General features: G+C 39.6%; 1 protein-coding gene and 1 long non-coding RNA gene across 8 annotated transcripts in view; one reads left to right on the plus strand and one right to left on the minus strand.

The window, feature by feature from the left end:
* The window catches only part of LOC102445085 (uncharacterized), a 32,491-nt gene extending 22,862 nt beyond the window's left edge, over positions 1 to 9,629 (plus strand). For all 5 annotated transcript variants that reach the window (XR_003090426.2, XR_332438.4, XR_012903462.1 and 2 more), the window contains 3 exons: positions 1,314 to 1,412; positions 6,335 to 6,434; positions 9,408 to 9,629. This is a non-coding gene — a long non-coding RNA (uncharacterized LOC102445085). The remainder of the gene's footprint in view (positions 1 to 1,313; positions 1,413 to 6,334; positions 6,435 to 9,407) is intronic.
* RBM25 (RNA binding motif protein 25) overlaps positions 1 to 16,655 on the minus strand; it is an 87,279-nt gene that overhangs the window by 6,392 nt on the left and 64,232 nt on the right. For 2 of the 3 annotated variants that reach the window (XM_075927272.1, XM_075927271.1), the window contains 10 exons: positions 14,598 to 14,780; positions 12,372 to 12,425; positions 12,045 to 12,128; positions 8,278 to 8,558; positions 5,399 to 5,615; positions 4,952 to 5,041; positions 3,090 to 3,163; positions 2,141 to 2,291; positions 1,356 to 1,680; positions 425 to 699 (listed from right to left, as the gene is read on the minus strand). In XM_075927272.1, coding sequence (XP_075783387.1) covers positions 425 to 699; positions 1,356 to 1,680; positions 2,141 to 2,291; positions 3,090 to 3,163; positions 4,952 to 5,041; positions 5,399 to 5,615; positions 8,278 to 8,558; positions 12,045 to 12,128; positions 12,372 to 12,425; positions 14,598 to 14,780 — 1,734 coding nt within the window. The remainder of the gene's footprint in view (positions 1 to 424; positions 700 to 1,355; positions 1,681 to 2,140; positions 2,292 to 3,089; positions 3,164 to 4,951; positions 5,042 to 5,398; positions 5,616 to 8,277; positions 8,559 to 12,044; positions 12,129 to 12,371; positions 12,426 to 14,597; positions 14,781 to 16,655) is intronic. The other variant, XM_075927274.1, reaches the window with a different exon arrangement.

A 16,655-nucleotide genomic window follows, 5' to 3' on the forward strand; every position in this document is an offset into this window, starting at 1 on the left:
GACCAATTGTATTTTAAAAGTTCTATTTCCTAACAGAACTTGTTAGGTGCTGAAAGCTACTCCTCAGGGACCTGGTAACAGTAAATAAGTGTCCCTAATTCTCACCTACAGTTTAGGTCAAAAGTTTCATGGTCTACACTAAATTTCCGTGGACTTTTGTTCCCATTATAAAACCACTATACAATTTTTATAATCAGCTAGAGAGAAGCCCAGGAGTGAAAATAATCAGGTATGTTGCACGGTAGATGCTATCTATGGACATGAAGTACAGCATCAGATGTCATGTTTGATTTGAGTCAGTGCTATTGATCTGACTCCAGAGTGACAAATGCTTTGTCTTTAGTGTATACCATGATACATCACTTGGTAGATTATGCTTTCCAATAAAAGTAACTTTTTTTAAATTGAAGAAACAGTCACTCACTGAATCCACAATAGACCAATCAAGAGGATAAGCAAAGAGCTCTGGTTTCGCTGTGGGGATTTTCTCAATAAGACTCTTAATATGTTTGCGCTTTTCTTCTGTATTGACACTGCCCTTGGAGGAGCCTTTATCTTCTTCACCATAATCCAAGGGGACCAATTTCCTTTTCCGGGGCACATCATCACTATCTTCATCCTCAAATTTATTGAAAACACTGTCCACAGGGAGCTTCTTCCTCTTCACAGCATTGGGCTGGTTTGGACTATTGCAGGCACCTACAAAAAAAGGCAGGAGAGAATAATAAAATATCTGTAATTTGCAAATGAAAGTAGTTTTGTCTGTTTTCATAGTAAAATTCACACTCCTAATTAAGGAACAGGGATATAAACATTGATCTCCAATGCTCAGAGCAGAGGAAATAAGGAATCAAGACTTGTTCTATTCCAAATTTTGTCATCAGTTTACTGTGGTGTTCTGAGAAAGCCAGCCTCTCAATCCCTTATTTTTCTGGTCTTTGAAAAAGGCGTTCTGAATAAATATTTGTAAAGCGCATAGGGCCAGAGGCTACTGAAGTTAATGGACAGATTTCAATGGGCTTTTGGTATGATATATGCAAGTCATTTGACAAAAGATGTTTTAAGTACAAAGTATTAAACCACAGCTCACTAGCAGAGCACTCTTTCAGAAACTGTTCACTTATACAAAAATCTGTTTTCTTCTTCCCAGATTTTAGACAAATCAGTTAAAATCTTAATATATCTGTGAGCAGTAAAAGCATCCTAGGTACTGGCAATTTAGCATTCAATTTGATCAATTTTGCTCCCAAATCTATTTTATAATTTAGAAAACTGAATTGCTTCTCAACTTCCTATGTTTCTTTTCTCTCCAGAAATTTTTTCTCAAGAAATATTGAAATGAAATGGCAACTTGCCCAGTTTGAGGCTAAGTCCTATTTTCGGTCTATGTTCCTCTGGCTGTTGCTGGTCAGGTGAGTTTTCATGAGGTATGATGATGCCACAGGGAGATTCGTCACCAGGAGTGTTAGGGGTTGCATTGCCACTAGCAGATGAAACAGAGGGAGCAGAGCTAATAGGTCGTAGGGTAGGTTTAAGGCAAGGCTTTTGTTCCGGTTCCTCTTCCTCTTCCTCTGGTTCTTCCCTTTTTTCTTCTTTTTCTGGCTTTTCCTCCTCCTCTTCCTCAGACTCTGGCTCCTGTTTGATTTGTGGCTGTCTGCGCCTTTCAGCCTCTTGTTCCATCTACAGTAATAAAGTGAATTAGCTCAGGTAAAAAAAAAATCTCAAAACCAAGTTGTGCTATTTGGGAAGATTCTCATAGAAATCCTACTTAAATGTCCTGCCTTCTACCTCACAAAGTGACTGTTGCATAATGTGGTACTAAGAACTAAAACTCTCACAAACCCTACTATTGTCTTCATAAAAGGATAATCCTGATAAATCCAAATAAGCTTTTAAACTCAATTGCATCTGGATTTTTTTTTTAAAAAGTAATCCAGATTAACAATTTCATGGTGTTTATACAAAGACCAGAACTCCCCCCTCCCCCCAAAAAGTTTTCCATATCTACATTTGGACAAACAAACATTACCAGATTAGTTATAAACATTTAATTTTTAAAATATGTTCTCAAACATTTAACTATGCCTAATACTACAAATATACCTATGCATTTTCCGTGGTCATACAAGTTGCAGCTTACCCTCTGGAGTTCTGCGTCTGGATCTGGATGTCCTTCTGCCAGAAGGCGCTGTCTGATTTCTTCCAGCTCTTCTTTCTCTCTCTTCCTATCTCGTTCATCTCCTTCCATCTCTTTTTCCCTGTCTCGCAATCTCTTTTGAAGAGCACTACCCCTAAAGAAAATACAAACTTTATGCTTAAAATGTAACCATCTAATGAAAATCTTCTAAGACATGTAACAACCGCTTGCATTCATTTTTCCATTACGTAAAACCACAAGACGTATAATGCACCTTGAGCCCTCTATGCTCTTGATGGCAGATGCTAAAATGTCAACTCCCATTCTCTACAACACAACTCCAAAGAATCAGCCTTATGTTCAGCAGATAATGAGATATGAAGAGACAAGTGCTCTTTCAGAAATCCTGAATGAAAAAGTTAGTTTCAGTGGGATCATTTCTTCAGTTAAGAAAAGAACAACTATTCTACAGATCGTCATAAATCTGTACTTAATAAGACTCCCTCCCCATTTTAATACATCACTACTGGGTATTCTCACCATCCTGACGTAACATTTATCTGAATATAATTCACAGCCCTAGCATAAAGAGCAGAGAAATAACTTCATATAGAGGAGATCTACTCTTCCCTTCTTTACCCCCATTTTTGGCATTACTTTGATTTTTTGTTCTGCCTTCCCTTAATGTAGCACCCTCTCCCCTCAACAGAGGGAAGGAGAGGATGCTCCATGAATCAATGAGTAGCAGTGAACTGCTGTCCAGTTCCCTCAGATTTTCAATGTATTGACTCCAGGATGTAATGAAAGTACTTATGATGCCTATCACAATAGTATTTGAATGCCAAGTTCCCTGTACATTCATGCCTCTGATTTTCCTACCAGTAACCATGACAATTTTATTAAATAGCTTGATGGATCAGATTATCCAGCTTGGCTGCTTACTCAAGCATACCTATAATATTTTGGATCGTCTCTGTCATCATCATAATCTTCTAAAAATTCCTTTAGCCGTTTGGCTTCTTTTGCCTGCAGATAGAGAAACCACCATTAATGTAAAGGTTTTCTACTCCTTCCTCTCAGACAAAATACACCCAATTTCATTGTCCCTGGGTTAAGCTTTTGGATACTGATGGAGAGCTTTTGGAGTGGCTTCAACCCCCTCCTCCGATATAGGAGTGGCACAACTCACTAATGTTCGTCCATCTTTGACTGGTAAGATAAATGTCTCTCACTGGCAAGCACTGAAATTCACATGATCTAACATCTTGACTTTTTTATATGCTCAATATTATTGTGTCCTAAATAAGAAATAAACTCTTTACAAGTCAGTTTTTTTATGGATTTGAAATTATCAGTTTAAATAGCCATTGTCAGTTCCATTTAATCTTGATATTTAAACTTTGGGTATCAAAATCTAATCAACAGAAATAATTCTAATCACTCATTTTAAATAGGAATACTCCTTTACAGTGTTTTGTAGCATTTTGCTTATGCATGCTCCATAATGAGGCAGAGGACTAGAACCTTTAAAAAAAACCACCTCAGATTCTGCAGAATCTGAACATGCCAGACATACCACGAGTACATCCAGTAGACTAGATCGGACCAATGTACTATACCTCAGAAAACAGATTAAGTTTACACAGAAAACTTGATAGGTATGGTTGGTTGAGCTCCAGCACTGGCTCCCTGCTGCGAGGGGAGGGAAGTCCCAAGTCTCGCAGGACAGATCCAGGCAAACTGCAGAGGGAACTGACCTGTAGGATCTGCCTGGTAAAATGAGGAGGAAATGGCTCTGTGCACTGCCACTTTCCCTCCGGACTATCTGAGAGAATGGCAGCACAGTGAAGACACCGGTCTGTAGGCTTTTTCCCTGCCACTTCCATTAGCTGTGAACTGTAGCCAACAGGAGCAGTGGGGGGAGGGGGAAGGGTTTACAGAGTCAGGGATCCAGGTAAGCGCCCTGCCCCCAGTCCCTTTATGCCCAGCCCTTGCATCCCCATCCCCCTCACGCACCCTCCCTCCCCGACCCAGCACTCCCAGTGTGCTCCCGCACCCTTCGTCCCTCCCAGCAGGGCCGGATTAAGGTGTGTGGGGGGGGAGGGGGGGGGAAGGGGGAGCTAGCTGCCCAGGGTGCTGACCTATGGGGGGTGGCCTGATTGAAGTGGTAAGGGGTGCTGTGCGCCTGGGGGTGGGGCCACACATGTGCTGCACGCCCGCTGCCCAGGGCCCAAGTACGGCTCGGTCCAGCACTGCCTCCCAGACCCAGCAGCTTAAATACAAAGCATTAAGTATTTATCTTTGACTGTTACACATGTACTGTACTATTTAATGGTTTGTATATACAAAATGCTGCTTTAGTAATAAACTTTGTTTACCCTTCATTATGGCAACACCCATATTCCAGAAAATTCCATAATCCCCCATAGCCTATTTCCGAAGGTTGCCAGATTAAGGAGGTTCAAGTGGATTTCAGACAGTAGGTGTAATCCTCTAAGAAAACTAGAGTATTCTGCATCTGCCTACCTCTCTCCTTGTTTTACTTCTGCTAGATCCAGGCAACCAAGCTTTATTTTTCCAGGATCTCTTACCTAACACTTCTGCTTTTCATTCTAAGAGCCATCCATCAGTTATGTGGCTAGTTAACTTTAAGCTATTGTACACAAAAATCCATGCATTCTGTTGATGTAAGCAGGACAATACATTACAGTACATTTCATAGTATTCTTTTATGTGATGATGATTACAGAATTTGCCTCAGTTCTAATTCACACAGGAAAAATATTTTAAACCAATTGCAAAAATGAATCTTACCATTTCCCTTCGTCTTTCCTCTTCCCTCTCAGATTCTTTTTCATATTCTCTAGTTTTCTTCCGTTCTCTGATCTCCCAGTTTTTAAGACGCTGCAAAAAAACAAAAAACAAAAAAAAGATACAAAATACTCTCCATTCTCAAGAACATTTAAAACTAAAAACAAAACCATTTTCCAAATATTTAGAAATAACTAGGTCAAGACATACAAATTTGCTTCTTATAGTTTGACCTTGGAATAACTAGGCCAGAAACACCTCCCAAACTAACTTTGTTTTGAATAACATTGTATTCTGACTCTTGTCATCCAGCACCAAATGGTTAAATATAGAAAAAAATGGACTGTTGTATAAGAATCACCAAGAAAAAGATGATTAAAAAGTCACTTGCACCTCAGAAGTGACTTTCACAAGTAACTTGAATGGTTTAAAAAGTCTCTTTCAAATTACCTCTTGGTAAGCAGCCTCCTTCTCACGTAGTTTCCTTTCCAGCTTTCGGCGTTCATAGGCATCTTCTTCATCCTCTTCGCGGTCTCTTTTCTTGTCCTTTTCTCGCTCCCGTTCCCGTTCTCTCTCCCGTTCCCTTTCCCGCTCTCGTTCTCTCTCCCGTTCCCTTTCCCTTTCACGCTCACGTTCCCTTTCACGTTCTCTGTCTCTGCTTTTCTCTCTAAGGACAAGAGTCAAAACAATTAAGCATACAACCAGTTTATCTCCTCTACCAAACACAAACAAATATTTGATGCAACGCACTTAATACTGCATTGATACCTTCTGTGGAGTTATTCCTCATTATCAGGGCTCGACAAATAATACAATCTACTCGCCCGTGGCAAGTAGATTGTAACCTGGAAGAGTCGGGTTTGGGTGATCTGCACGTGCGCAGATCGCCAGACAGTGCGGCTGGCGAGCAGGGCTCACTGTGGTTCGGCGAGCCCTGCTCATTATTGTACAAAATAATTAAAATATAGCAATTGGTTTTTGTTGGAATTCTGTTGATTGATTATGTAAATCTATCTTTTTTTAAGCTTCCCATAAATACTTGAACTAAGTACACATGGTTGTAGCTAGAATTTAAGGCCCAAAGATCAATGTTCTCTTCTAGTTTTCCACATACACATTCCCTAACTATTAGTCCCCTTTATTTTTCAGGCCATCATTTTACAGTTTAACTAATTCTTGAGGTTTGTGCTACTTGCAGGGATCTCAGTTTGAACTGCAAGCTCATTTTCTCATTCTTCAGGCTACCCGGAATAGAGATATGTCAGGTAAATCCTGGTGAAAAAGAGGAAGCAGGTCTTGCTGGAGAAAAGTTAATATATATTTATTTGTGTATTGGTATAATTCAGAAATTAGTACTTCTATATAAAAATCTCCCTTATCCTTCAGGAGATAATCACCTTGCAGCAAGACTATTCCAGAGAGAGAAAAGGGACACCTTCATGATGGAGGACAGATTCTGTGCATGAAGAGGCATATGCATTCTTTGGTGGGTGAAATGCAACTGGTTAGGGAAAAGTAACCCTCAAACCCAGTCTGTATGAAAGACTAAGCAATGCACAGCGTTAAAGTTACAGAGCGGACAGATGCCTCTCCATCAACCCCAGATTTGCTGGGGGGGGGGGGGAAGAGAGAGAGAGAGAGAGATATTTCTCTCTCCCACTGTAGCCCCAGGGCAGCCTGCATCTCAAACCTCTCAGCTCTGGCCCCACTCCAGAGCCTAAACCCCCCTCCCCCCCACACACACTCCAATTCTCTGTTTTAGGCCCAATACTCTTCCCACACTCCAAAGCCCTCAGCTCCAGCTCCACCACATGAATTTTGCTATGTGTTTACACATAGGAAAATTCATTCCGCACAACTGTAGTGTTGTGTAGTGGGGTGGCTGCCCCACTCTGGCCTGAAGGGGTTAAAGCAGGCTGGAGGAGCCTATGCAGAGCCCTGGCTAATTGGACAGCAGCTTGTTGGGGCAGCCCTGGTTACAAGCATCTGCTCAGGAGAGCTAAGGGCAGTTGGGTCCTGGCCCACAAGCACTTTAGAGGTAGCCGTGCTGGGCAGGCTCAGGGGAGCGGGACAGAGACTCCAGCCTGGAGGCCTTTATACAAGGGTCAGAAAGGTACAAGGGTCACAGTGGGAGTGGTGCAGGAAACAGGAGGCAGTTCGAGGGGAACAAAGCAGAGCAAAATAAGGCTGCAGCCATAGAGTCCTTGGGCTGGGACCCAAAGTGGTGGCTGGGCCTGGATTCCCTCCTTCCCCCTTATACTGCATCTAGTCACACTGAGGAGTGGCCTTTATAGACTGTGGCTTGCCCTGAGATGAGGGGCTAGACTCAGGATGCAGTTGGCCACAAGACTGCGGATTGCTGACACCCCCAGAAGGGGGAGGCCAGAGGCAGATGCTGAAGAAGATGCTGTGGATCCTGGGAGCCACACAGATCCAAAGCAGAGCATGGGGAGACTGCAGAGACATGACCAGAAAGACACTGGCCAGAAGGGGGCACCCTGCTGATCACTAAGATAATTCCCGAGGTGACCAGCAGGAAGTGCCTTGGTGGTGAGTCTCAATCCTATTATGGAGAAAAAAGGCAATAAGAAAGCAAGGGTAGGTGCATGGTACAGAAAGATGATCTTTCCATTAAAAAAAGAAGTGTGGGGGGAGGCAAAATGGACAACTGGTTTAGTTATGAATGCTGTCTACGCTCTATTTTTTTAGAACACCAAAAATACGTTTACTGCTGGCCTGAAAACCCTCATGTACAAAGCTTCAATCTTAAATTAATTTAAAAAATGCTACCACCACCTATTGAGAGGTTCTTTTTTACATTTTAAAATTTCTAGTGCCCTGTGAGCATACCAGTTCTGACATTCCACAACACCTCCATCTAGCTCTACCTCCACAAAAGCATTTAGTCAGTCCCTTAAATTTAAGGTCCAGACACGAACTACCGAGGCGAATATATGTACACCTCCTTGAAACAGCCTCTCCCCACTTTCTATTTGGCTCACAACCTGAATGCGGACTGTGCGTCTCCATGTTCAGCCACGAGTTTCCTTGCAGGTTAGCTGTATTCATAGTGGCAATTAGCTAGAATGACAGGTTGAGCAATAAGGCTTCAACTTTTGTAAGGATTTTCAGATGCTGTGTGTACTTTTGATGTGCAAAATGAAATTTTCCCATTTAACACAGACCTTTTAAAGTTATTAGTTTTACTTAGGATTGCAAGAGATCTTTAACTGAAAGAAAAAAAAAACTGATATTGAACAACATTCACATGTGTAAGAAGAACTCTTCTTCTTGCTGGGGCTATGTCAGTAAGACACACTTTTATTTACCTTGATCTGCTTCGATCCTTGTTGCGGTCTGAGCTCCTTTCACGGTCTCTGTCACGGTCTCGATCCCGATCTCTGTCTCTGTCTTTAGTTCGGTCACGATCCCTATCCCGTTCTCGTTCACGCTCCCGTTCCTTCTCCTTTTCTCGTTCACGCTCCCGTTCCCTCTCTCTTTCGCGCTCCCTCCTCTCTCGTTCACGCTCCCGTTCCCTCTCTCTTTCTCTCCGTTCTTTTTCAATTTCCTGTCTCTCTTTCTCTTTTTTGCCTTTTTCCTCCTCCAGTTTCTAGAAACCAACAAAAGAACTTTCACAGTTAATTCCATAGTTGTAGGAATCTGATAATCGCGGCACAACACACAAGGCAGGTAATGGATATACCAAAACCGCCAGTGATTTCACATTTATTGTATTAAATAGTTTGTTTTGAGCTCATAAGTATGAAATCAAAATGTAGCAATCACAAGACTAGATATCGTGCAAAAAGTATAGACCAGCAATATCCAACCTCAGATGGCAGGGTAGGGCTGGCCTTGAACTGTTGTATGACTGAGCCACACATTCATGGTGCACTCTCAATCATGGTTCACAGAAGAGCCAGAGACTCAATAGGTTTAATGAACCACTTGGGCAGAAACAAAATGAACTTTTAGCTGATAATATTCATTCTGCTCAGATGGACAAATAGAATTCAACTGATGCTCATTGGGACAGAGTTGTTTTCCCCTCTGGTCTTGGCAGACCAAATCAACCCTATCTGAAAACTTGGGGTAAAGAAACTTGTCTATTTGCGCACTGGTGTACATGCTTCAACAGTGAGCAGGGAGCTGGACCCCTTTCCCTCAGCCCTTCCTAAAGAGCTTTAGCTGTTCACTGGTAAAAAGTGAATTCTGATTAATAGAAGCCTCAATTCCACCCCCACAAGATGGAAAGATTAAAAAATGTTGGAAATCACTCATTTGAAATATAGAATTTAAAGGGTTATCTGCTACAGTTTTAATACAATTGTATACAGTTGCAAATTTTCCATTTAAAAACAACAGTATCTATGATGAGAACTCCTATAAGACAATAGAAAATACATCAATAGAATGATAAATCCATCCTTGGAAGCAATTGTTGTATGTTAACTTACAGATGCTGTGCTAGGACATGGACCGCCAACACTGGATTAACTTTGCCTATAAGCTATGTTTCTGGGAGGAAGAGCAAGTACACGGTTCACAAAAATACCAAACAAAGACAGACCAAGTTTGCCAGCCTGACAGATGCCAGAACCCCATATGGTTGGGTTTTTTGTTTTTTTACACACACACACAGAGCAGAAAAAACAGGTTTTATCCCCTTTGGATCCAGGTTTACCACCACTGAAATGAAATTAAAAAACTGAAACAATAAAATGTGCATTTTCTTTCTTTTTTTCTCTTTCTTTAAACAAAGCATTTAAGACAACTTTAAAAAGCAATCTTACCTGGTAAATATTCTTCTGTCATATGCCCATGGACCAGAGAACTGACAAAGGGTTACAGAAATAAAGCTAATTCACAAGAGATCAATATATCCAGCCACCATACCACACTGCATTGATAGTGAAATATAGGCAAGGTAGTGTTGGATACATTGAAATCACAAAAGGAAAAAGGGATTTAAAGTGGCAGGAAAATAATATGAAACACAAAAATTCTACAAAATACAAGGCTGAAAACTTAGTTTCTAAGTGAAATTATTTTATAGAATGCTTAAAATGTAAAACCAGTATGCTAAGATGTTAATCTATGCTATGTCAACTTTAAAAATGAAACTTACCTCAATTTCATATACTTTTAAAGAAAAGTTTATATACTGAAGTAGTTGATACTTACAGGTTATTTTAGATGTTCCAATAGAAATTTCTTTGGCTGAGTTCCTGGATTTTCTTTCAAATACTTTGTTCATAGCAAAAATTGTGTCTCGGATATCTTTTATATTTGGTCTGACATTTTAAAAATTGGATTCCTTAAAAATCCAATAGGATTCCTTAAAAATCCAATAAAGAATGAATTGGCCTATCTATTTCAAATCAAGACCTCATCTAATCAACTGCTACAAGTGTGAACAAGTCTGAAGGGGTAATGGGATGAAAAAAGCATCACAGATATATGAAGTAATGAACAGAAAAGGACAGGTAAAAGAATCATAAATCTTACCTTGAGCTCTCTTCAGACTCGTCCGTGCTGTAAATGGACGCCCCCTGCAATGCTGATACCCTGACAGTCTGTGGTTATTGTTTTATAAACTGATATAAAAACATGCAAAGGTTCACTGTGCTCACTAGCCAGCTGCTATAGATTAAACAGCCTTTTTATATCATTCCACCCAATATATGCAATGGCCACTTTAATTATAATTAAACTTGATTTTAAAGTTAAGAAATCCAAAATATCCCTCCCAATAAAATAGATCAAAGGCAGTAAAACGCCTGACAGCTTCTAAAACAATGAAGCATATTTTAATTTTTTTTAAACCATGTGATTTGTTTGTATTTTGTACCAGTGACTTCATAGGGCCTGGAACAACTTTGCTATGTCTCACCATTGACCAGTTTCACATTTAATTATGGCAATTCACCAGAAGATCTCTTCTGGAATTCTTCTCTTTAGGCTTTCATCCCCAAATTGAGTAGAGAGGAAAATGCAGTATTTACATTGCCAGCAATGTTTGTTTTGCTTTACTATGATAAAGCTGCATGAAAAAGTACCACCCAACAACGGCATGATGTAAAGCTGAATAACAGGGCTACACTTCACCTCATAGCACCTTCAACCTTTTCATCAATATCAACTTCAAAAAAAGCGTTTGCTCAAAATGTGAACATTTGTTAATATTTAAGTCATGGACCAACTACAATCTTGCTGGGGAAAATTAATACCATCTTATAAGCTAAACATTGAAATATATGACATGCATAGATTGCATTTCACTATCCATTTAGTACCACTTTCCAAACCAGAAACATTCATAGATGTATTGACATTAACAGAAACTTCTGTAGCTGGGAACCCTAAAGTGGGATTTGGTGTGCACAAACATTTCCAAGCCAGTTACCCCTTTGCATATTTTTCTGAGGGGGCATCCATAAATATAATAAAAAACAGAAGCTCATACTTACATCCTATTCCATGTTACTTTCCAAGCTGAGAGTTTCATCTTGCATTAGTCACCATATGATCTCTATCATAATGGTGGGGGTCAATGAATAGATTAGCTTTATGGGAATTTACAATTCTTCCATGCATCTAAATTTTGGTAATTCTGGTAACCACTGACCTATTTTTAATTTTCCCCCACTCAACTTAGAACTATTAAAATAAAGTCTTAAATTTAAAATTAAGTTTCAGCTCTCCATAAAACGTTTCCTTGGATTAAGTTACAACTGTCTACAGAAACACACTCAAGTGTATGTCTTACATTGCAGCCTGTTTAGTCTTTAGTTATAAATATATCTAACCTAAGGTATGTGTAGAAACTTAAGTTGTGTCTTTTCATGTTTAAGTGAGAAGACTGCAAAGCAATCAATCAATAGCAACTAAGTCTTACAAATGCCAAGGGCCACTTAACATAGTATGTGTCTTTTGCTGGTTTTTAAATAGTTCAATCTATATTACACCTATTATAAACAGTATTTTAAAGTGATATTGTAATGTATTGGCAAATTTTATAAAAGTGGGATTGGGGGGGGGGGGTTGGATTCTGTAAAAGCCTAATTTTTATCAAGTGCAAAAACAAGAATACTACCTTGTGTGTGTCTCTGAATTTACTGATCTCTCTTGATATCAGGTCTCTTTTGTCTTCCTCCATTTCTATAGCATTTATATCCTCCTAAAAAACAAGGGGGAACAGGAGGAAAACCATTAAGAGTCATCTGTACATACACAGAAAAACAAGAGAAAAGTTCAAGGTTAGAAGTTTTGTACCAGTCTTGTAAGAGATAAATATATCCCTTCTGCAATACCAAACCTGACAGTCTGATGTTAATGAGTGAAAAATCAGATGGACAAGAGTCACAAATCTGGCAACTAGCAGTAAACATAGTCATTGTCAAAGCCTACAATGTAAACGAACCTTGGTGATGAGTGGATAAGGTATCAGTGGGGCCACTGGAAATCTGCGGAAAATCTGCGGAAAAATCCACGGAGATTTTTTTTTTTAAAAATAGATTGCAAACTACTCTGAAAAACAATGTTTTGTATGTTTGTACTATAAGCAATATTGTATTGCTGTGATTTTATTTTTTTGACTCAACAAAATTACAGGAGAACCTCGCTAATTCTCCCTTAACTGATTATTCTTAGCAAAGATTTACTAGATGTTGTAGTGAGGTCTCATTATTAGACATCACAGAATTACAAAGTGTACTACAGGACATTAGTACACTATAAGGTAATCAAATAAGACTAAACTACACTTGTCAAAATAAATGATAGCTATATTGTGGTGCATAAATCATGTTTATTTACTCGCTAATTCGCAAAATTTAGTAATCTGCAATGGGTCTCCTGGTACTTAGTGCGAATTAGCGAGGTTCCCCCGTGCTTGAAATTCAAAACCAGATTTCACTCACTTGCAATTCCTCCCACACAACCCTCATCTTCCCCATATCATCCACCATTCCTTCATTCAGTGGAACTAGTGAAGGACTCAGCTGCTAACATCAGCAGTTTTCTTCCCACTCCCTTCAGGGGGGACAGAAGCCCCAGAACAAGCCATTTTTTTCCCCACATGTCATCTGCCCCATCTTCCCTTCCTTACACCACCCACCCACCAGTTCTTCTCTCTCCCTCTTCAAAAGCCAAAAGAATGAGGAGCTAGAATCATCTCCCTGCTCCCACCTGCACCTCCACAGGCCAAAGATGGAAGCCTCCAAGATTGTCTCAGAGAGAGAAGGCAAAGTACAATTTTAACCCAACTGCCACTATGTCTTTGGCAGAACATATTAATCTATTCTGCTAGCACAGATTGGTCTGAAACTGGATCATGCTGAGCTAGCAGAGTCCCAAAAAGTACACTTAGCACTCAGCTCTTGCAAGATTATGGTGGCATGGCAATGTGAATAGTGTAGTCATCTTTCATTATCCATGGCCATAAGTAGCTACAGCACAATAAACATTTTACAGTCCTTTCTGTATGTATAAAATACAGACCACAGCATTAGACAATGACTTCATTCTTAGATTCTCATGCAAAATGTCTTGTCCCAAAGAAAGGGTGAGGAAGGAAAACTAAGTTCCAACTCAGGATTCCTATTCCTCAGGTTGTTTTAGACTAAGACTGAGATGGGGGTGATATACTCACTTCTAGAGGGAGAAGTGTTGCTCTTGCACCACTCTTTTACACTCCCACCAGCAGCTGAAGCTGCATTATTGTCTTGCAATGGGCATTATACAGTAGATTTAAGTGGGGAAAGCAATCTCAGTCCAACTAGATTCTGACTTCTTGCAACACTGGATGGAGGTGTTGAGCCCATTTTCACATAGTTAGAGACTCGGATGCAAAAAAAGTCTTAGTTTTCTAATTGTCAATTCTTGGTTTTCCCTCTTCTCCAGAATTTATTTTAGTAAACTAAAAAGATCACCCATAGAGGAGGTTTGCACTAGAACGTTTCTGCCAAACATTAGATTTTTCTTGTGTCACAAAATATAGGAAAGTCAGCTGGTCAAACACATCCACACTAAAACATTTTTATAATAGCAGTTTTATAGTAAAAATAATAAAATTATAAAACATGCCTTTTATCCCTGAAGGATCCCAAAATATTTCAAAACTATACACACATACCACCACTGAAATGTAGCCACTTCTAGGGTATAAAGTAGCAACAACCAGCTGACTCATGGCATGCCATCAAACAGTGGTGAGAAGAGGAATTTTTGGCAAAGGACACCAGAGCAACCCACTACACTTACACAAAGTATTCTGGGATCTTTAAGTGTCAACATAGAACAGGCAGGACCTTGTTTTTAAGGTCTCATCTGAAAGACCTATAGACACACAAACTGCACTAAGTTGAACATATCTACCTCAGAGGGATGAAAGACTGCATCAAACCTGCCAAGATTCAAACCTGTAGTTCCAAAGAGACTAGGTGCTCAGACCCTGAAAGCCATCCAGAGGGGATGGCATCTACAACTGACTAGATTTCAATTTAATACATGAAACTGCTGCTGACATCAATGCTTGTCGATTTGTTTTCTCATCAGAAGTTTTGGGTTAAAGTATTTGCACAAGGTTTGGCCATTATATAAGGTGAGTTGAAGAAAAATCTGTTTTGTCCAAAATCAAAACACATACGTCCTCCTTCTTTTCCTTTTTCTTCTTCCTGGGGTGAGAGTCAGATTCCTGGGAAGGGGCATTGAGCTCGCTGGAATATTCTCGTATTAATACTTCAATGGCCCCTTTAATTAACTGATCTCTTCTCTTTGTTTCCTCATCCAGTGCTTCATCATCATCATTTGTAGACTCTGGTCTGGAGTTCTAGGGAAAGTGGCAAATTTAGAGAAATCAGCAAACTGTCACACTATGCTCCACCCCATATGAGAGAAAGAATTTTGTCCCAAATGTTCATTTTTTATAATCCTGTTAGTGCCTCTATTGTGTTTACCAAAATTTAAGAGCAGCTCTCAACAGCATCATATTGCTCAGATCTCCTCGCACTAGCAGCGCTAGAGAAGGACAATATTCCAGGAATGGCTGTAGACTGCAACTGAAGGATTGTGATAAAAATGATGGACAGATCAAGGTCAAGGCAGAGGAAGAATTAGAGGGAAAAAAAATGGAGTATCAATAGCTGTGGCCCTAATGTTCATCTACCATAGTTTCTAATCTCTCTCCATCAGGAACTGTAGACCACTTCAAAAGCTTACGTCTATTTTTTTCCTTGGAACCACACTAGACTCACACAATAAAAATGGTCTGCCTTTTCTAATTAAATTTAAAGCAATAAACTGTGGAGAAAGTGCTACTTTAAAGTAACATTTCTAGAAATAAAATATCCCTGCCATACAAGATGTTTTCTTTTTGCTGATTATAGACTTACGTCTCATTTTCCTTCCAGGACAGAGGGAAACTCTAGGAAAGAATCTCTTTGCATCAACATTATATAGAAGTGTATGAAAAATGTTTTGAATAAAAAAAAAAATCTATTGTCCACTTATTAGCCCCCTCCCCAGCCCAAACATTTTTTTTTTTTTAAACAAAAAGGAATCTCACCTGAGAATCCAGCTGGGTGTCCCATCAAGCAATAGGTGATGGGGTAAGAGGGAGGGAAAGGTCTGATGGAGCAGCAGCTAAGAATGAGGGGGGTGGAAGGGTTCAGCTGGAAATGAAGAGGCTGCCAGGCCAATAAAGACCAGACTGAAAAGAGCTAGAAAGCAGCGACAGGGAGTGGAGCTGAACAGGTCCAGGGAGATGAGGTGATCATGAAGAGGAGCTAATTAGATTAAAGTGTTGCTTAGTTTCTCTCATATTAGAAAGTAAGTGTTGCAATGTACATAAATACAAACAATAGATAAACAAATTCTGACTAGAGCACTGCAACTTTTGATCTGAGAGTATCCCTTGCATGCCAAGGCAGGCATTAAAGGCTTAATATAAAGGAACTGCAAGCACTTTGCTAAACTTTAAATCCATTTACTACAATTCTTATTAGCGTTTCAATGGACATGGTATTTCATAACTTCTTAGATCAATATATTTCTCAGCAATTCACATTTCTTTCAACCACCAATGAGAACGTAACATGGTCCGATTTGTCTGCATGATTGGAAAGATGTCAGTCAAAACTGTATGCAATCCGGGTGCAGAGGGATCTCAATAGGTAAGAATTTTCACTATATTAATGATTAAATTTATCACCATCAAAAAGTTTCACAATGTCACAGCTATCTCTGTCTTGCTACATGAAAAAGACAGAAATTCACAAAGTGAAATCCTTCCTGTTCACGTCCTATAACTGCAGCATAGTTAAGGTTTCTTATAATTTCTGTGTTTTATGACTGGGATTGTAACTGTTGCCAGAAAGGGAAAAGGAAGCTATGACCAGAGTGGGTGATCAAGTCAAACTTTCCACCCTTAATATAGGTTAGCCACTAGAATACTTTTGCCATATAGATTTCCACCTGGTTAGCACTTTGCTGTTCTGAGCAATAGTTTTGTGACCCCCATACACAAAAGACAGACAGTTGAATTGTATTCAAAATGTGAAGTTATCTTTATGCCATGACTCTGACTGGACAAAAATATTCATATTTCTAGCACACTTCTTATATCTTTGTGAGAGACTACAAAGTGCTGATTGTAAAAATTTATTAGCTTTGTGTTCATTATCTATAAACAGGGCTTGACAAATAA

This window comes from Pelodiscus sinensis, chromosome 4 (genome assembly GCF_049634645.1).
Source record: "Pelodiscus sinensis isolate JC-2024 chromosome 4, ASM4963464v1, whole genome shotgun sequence".
Classification (NCBI taxonomy): Eukaryota; Metazoa; Chordata; order Testudines; family Trionychidae; genus Pelodiscus; species Pelodiscus sinensis.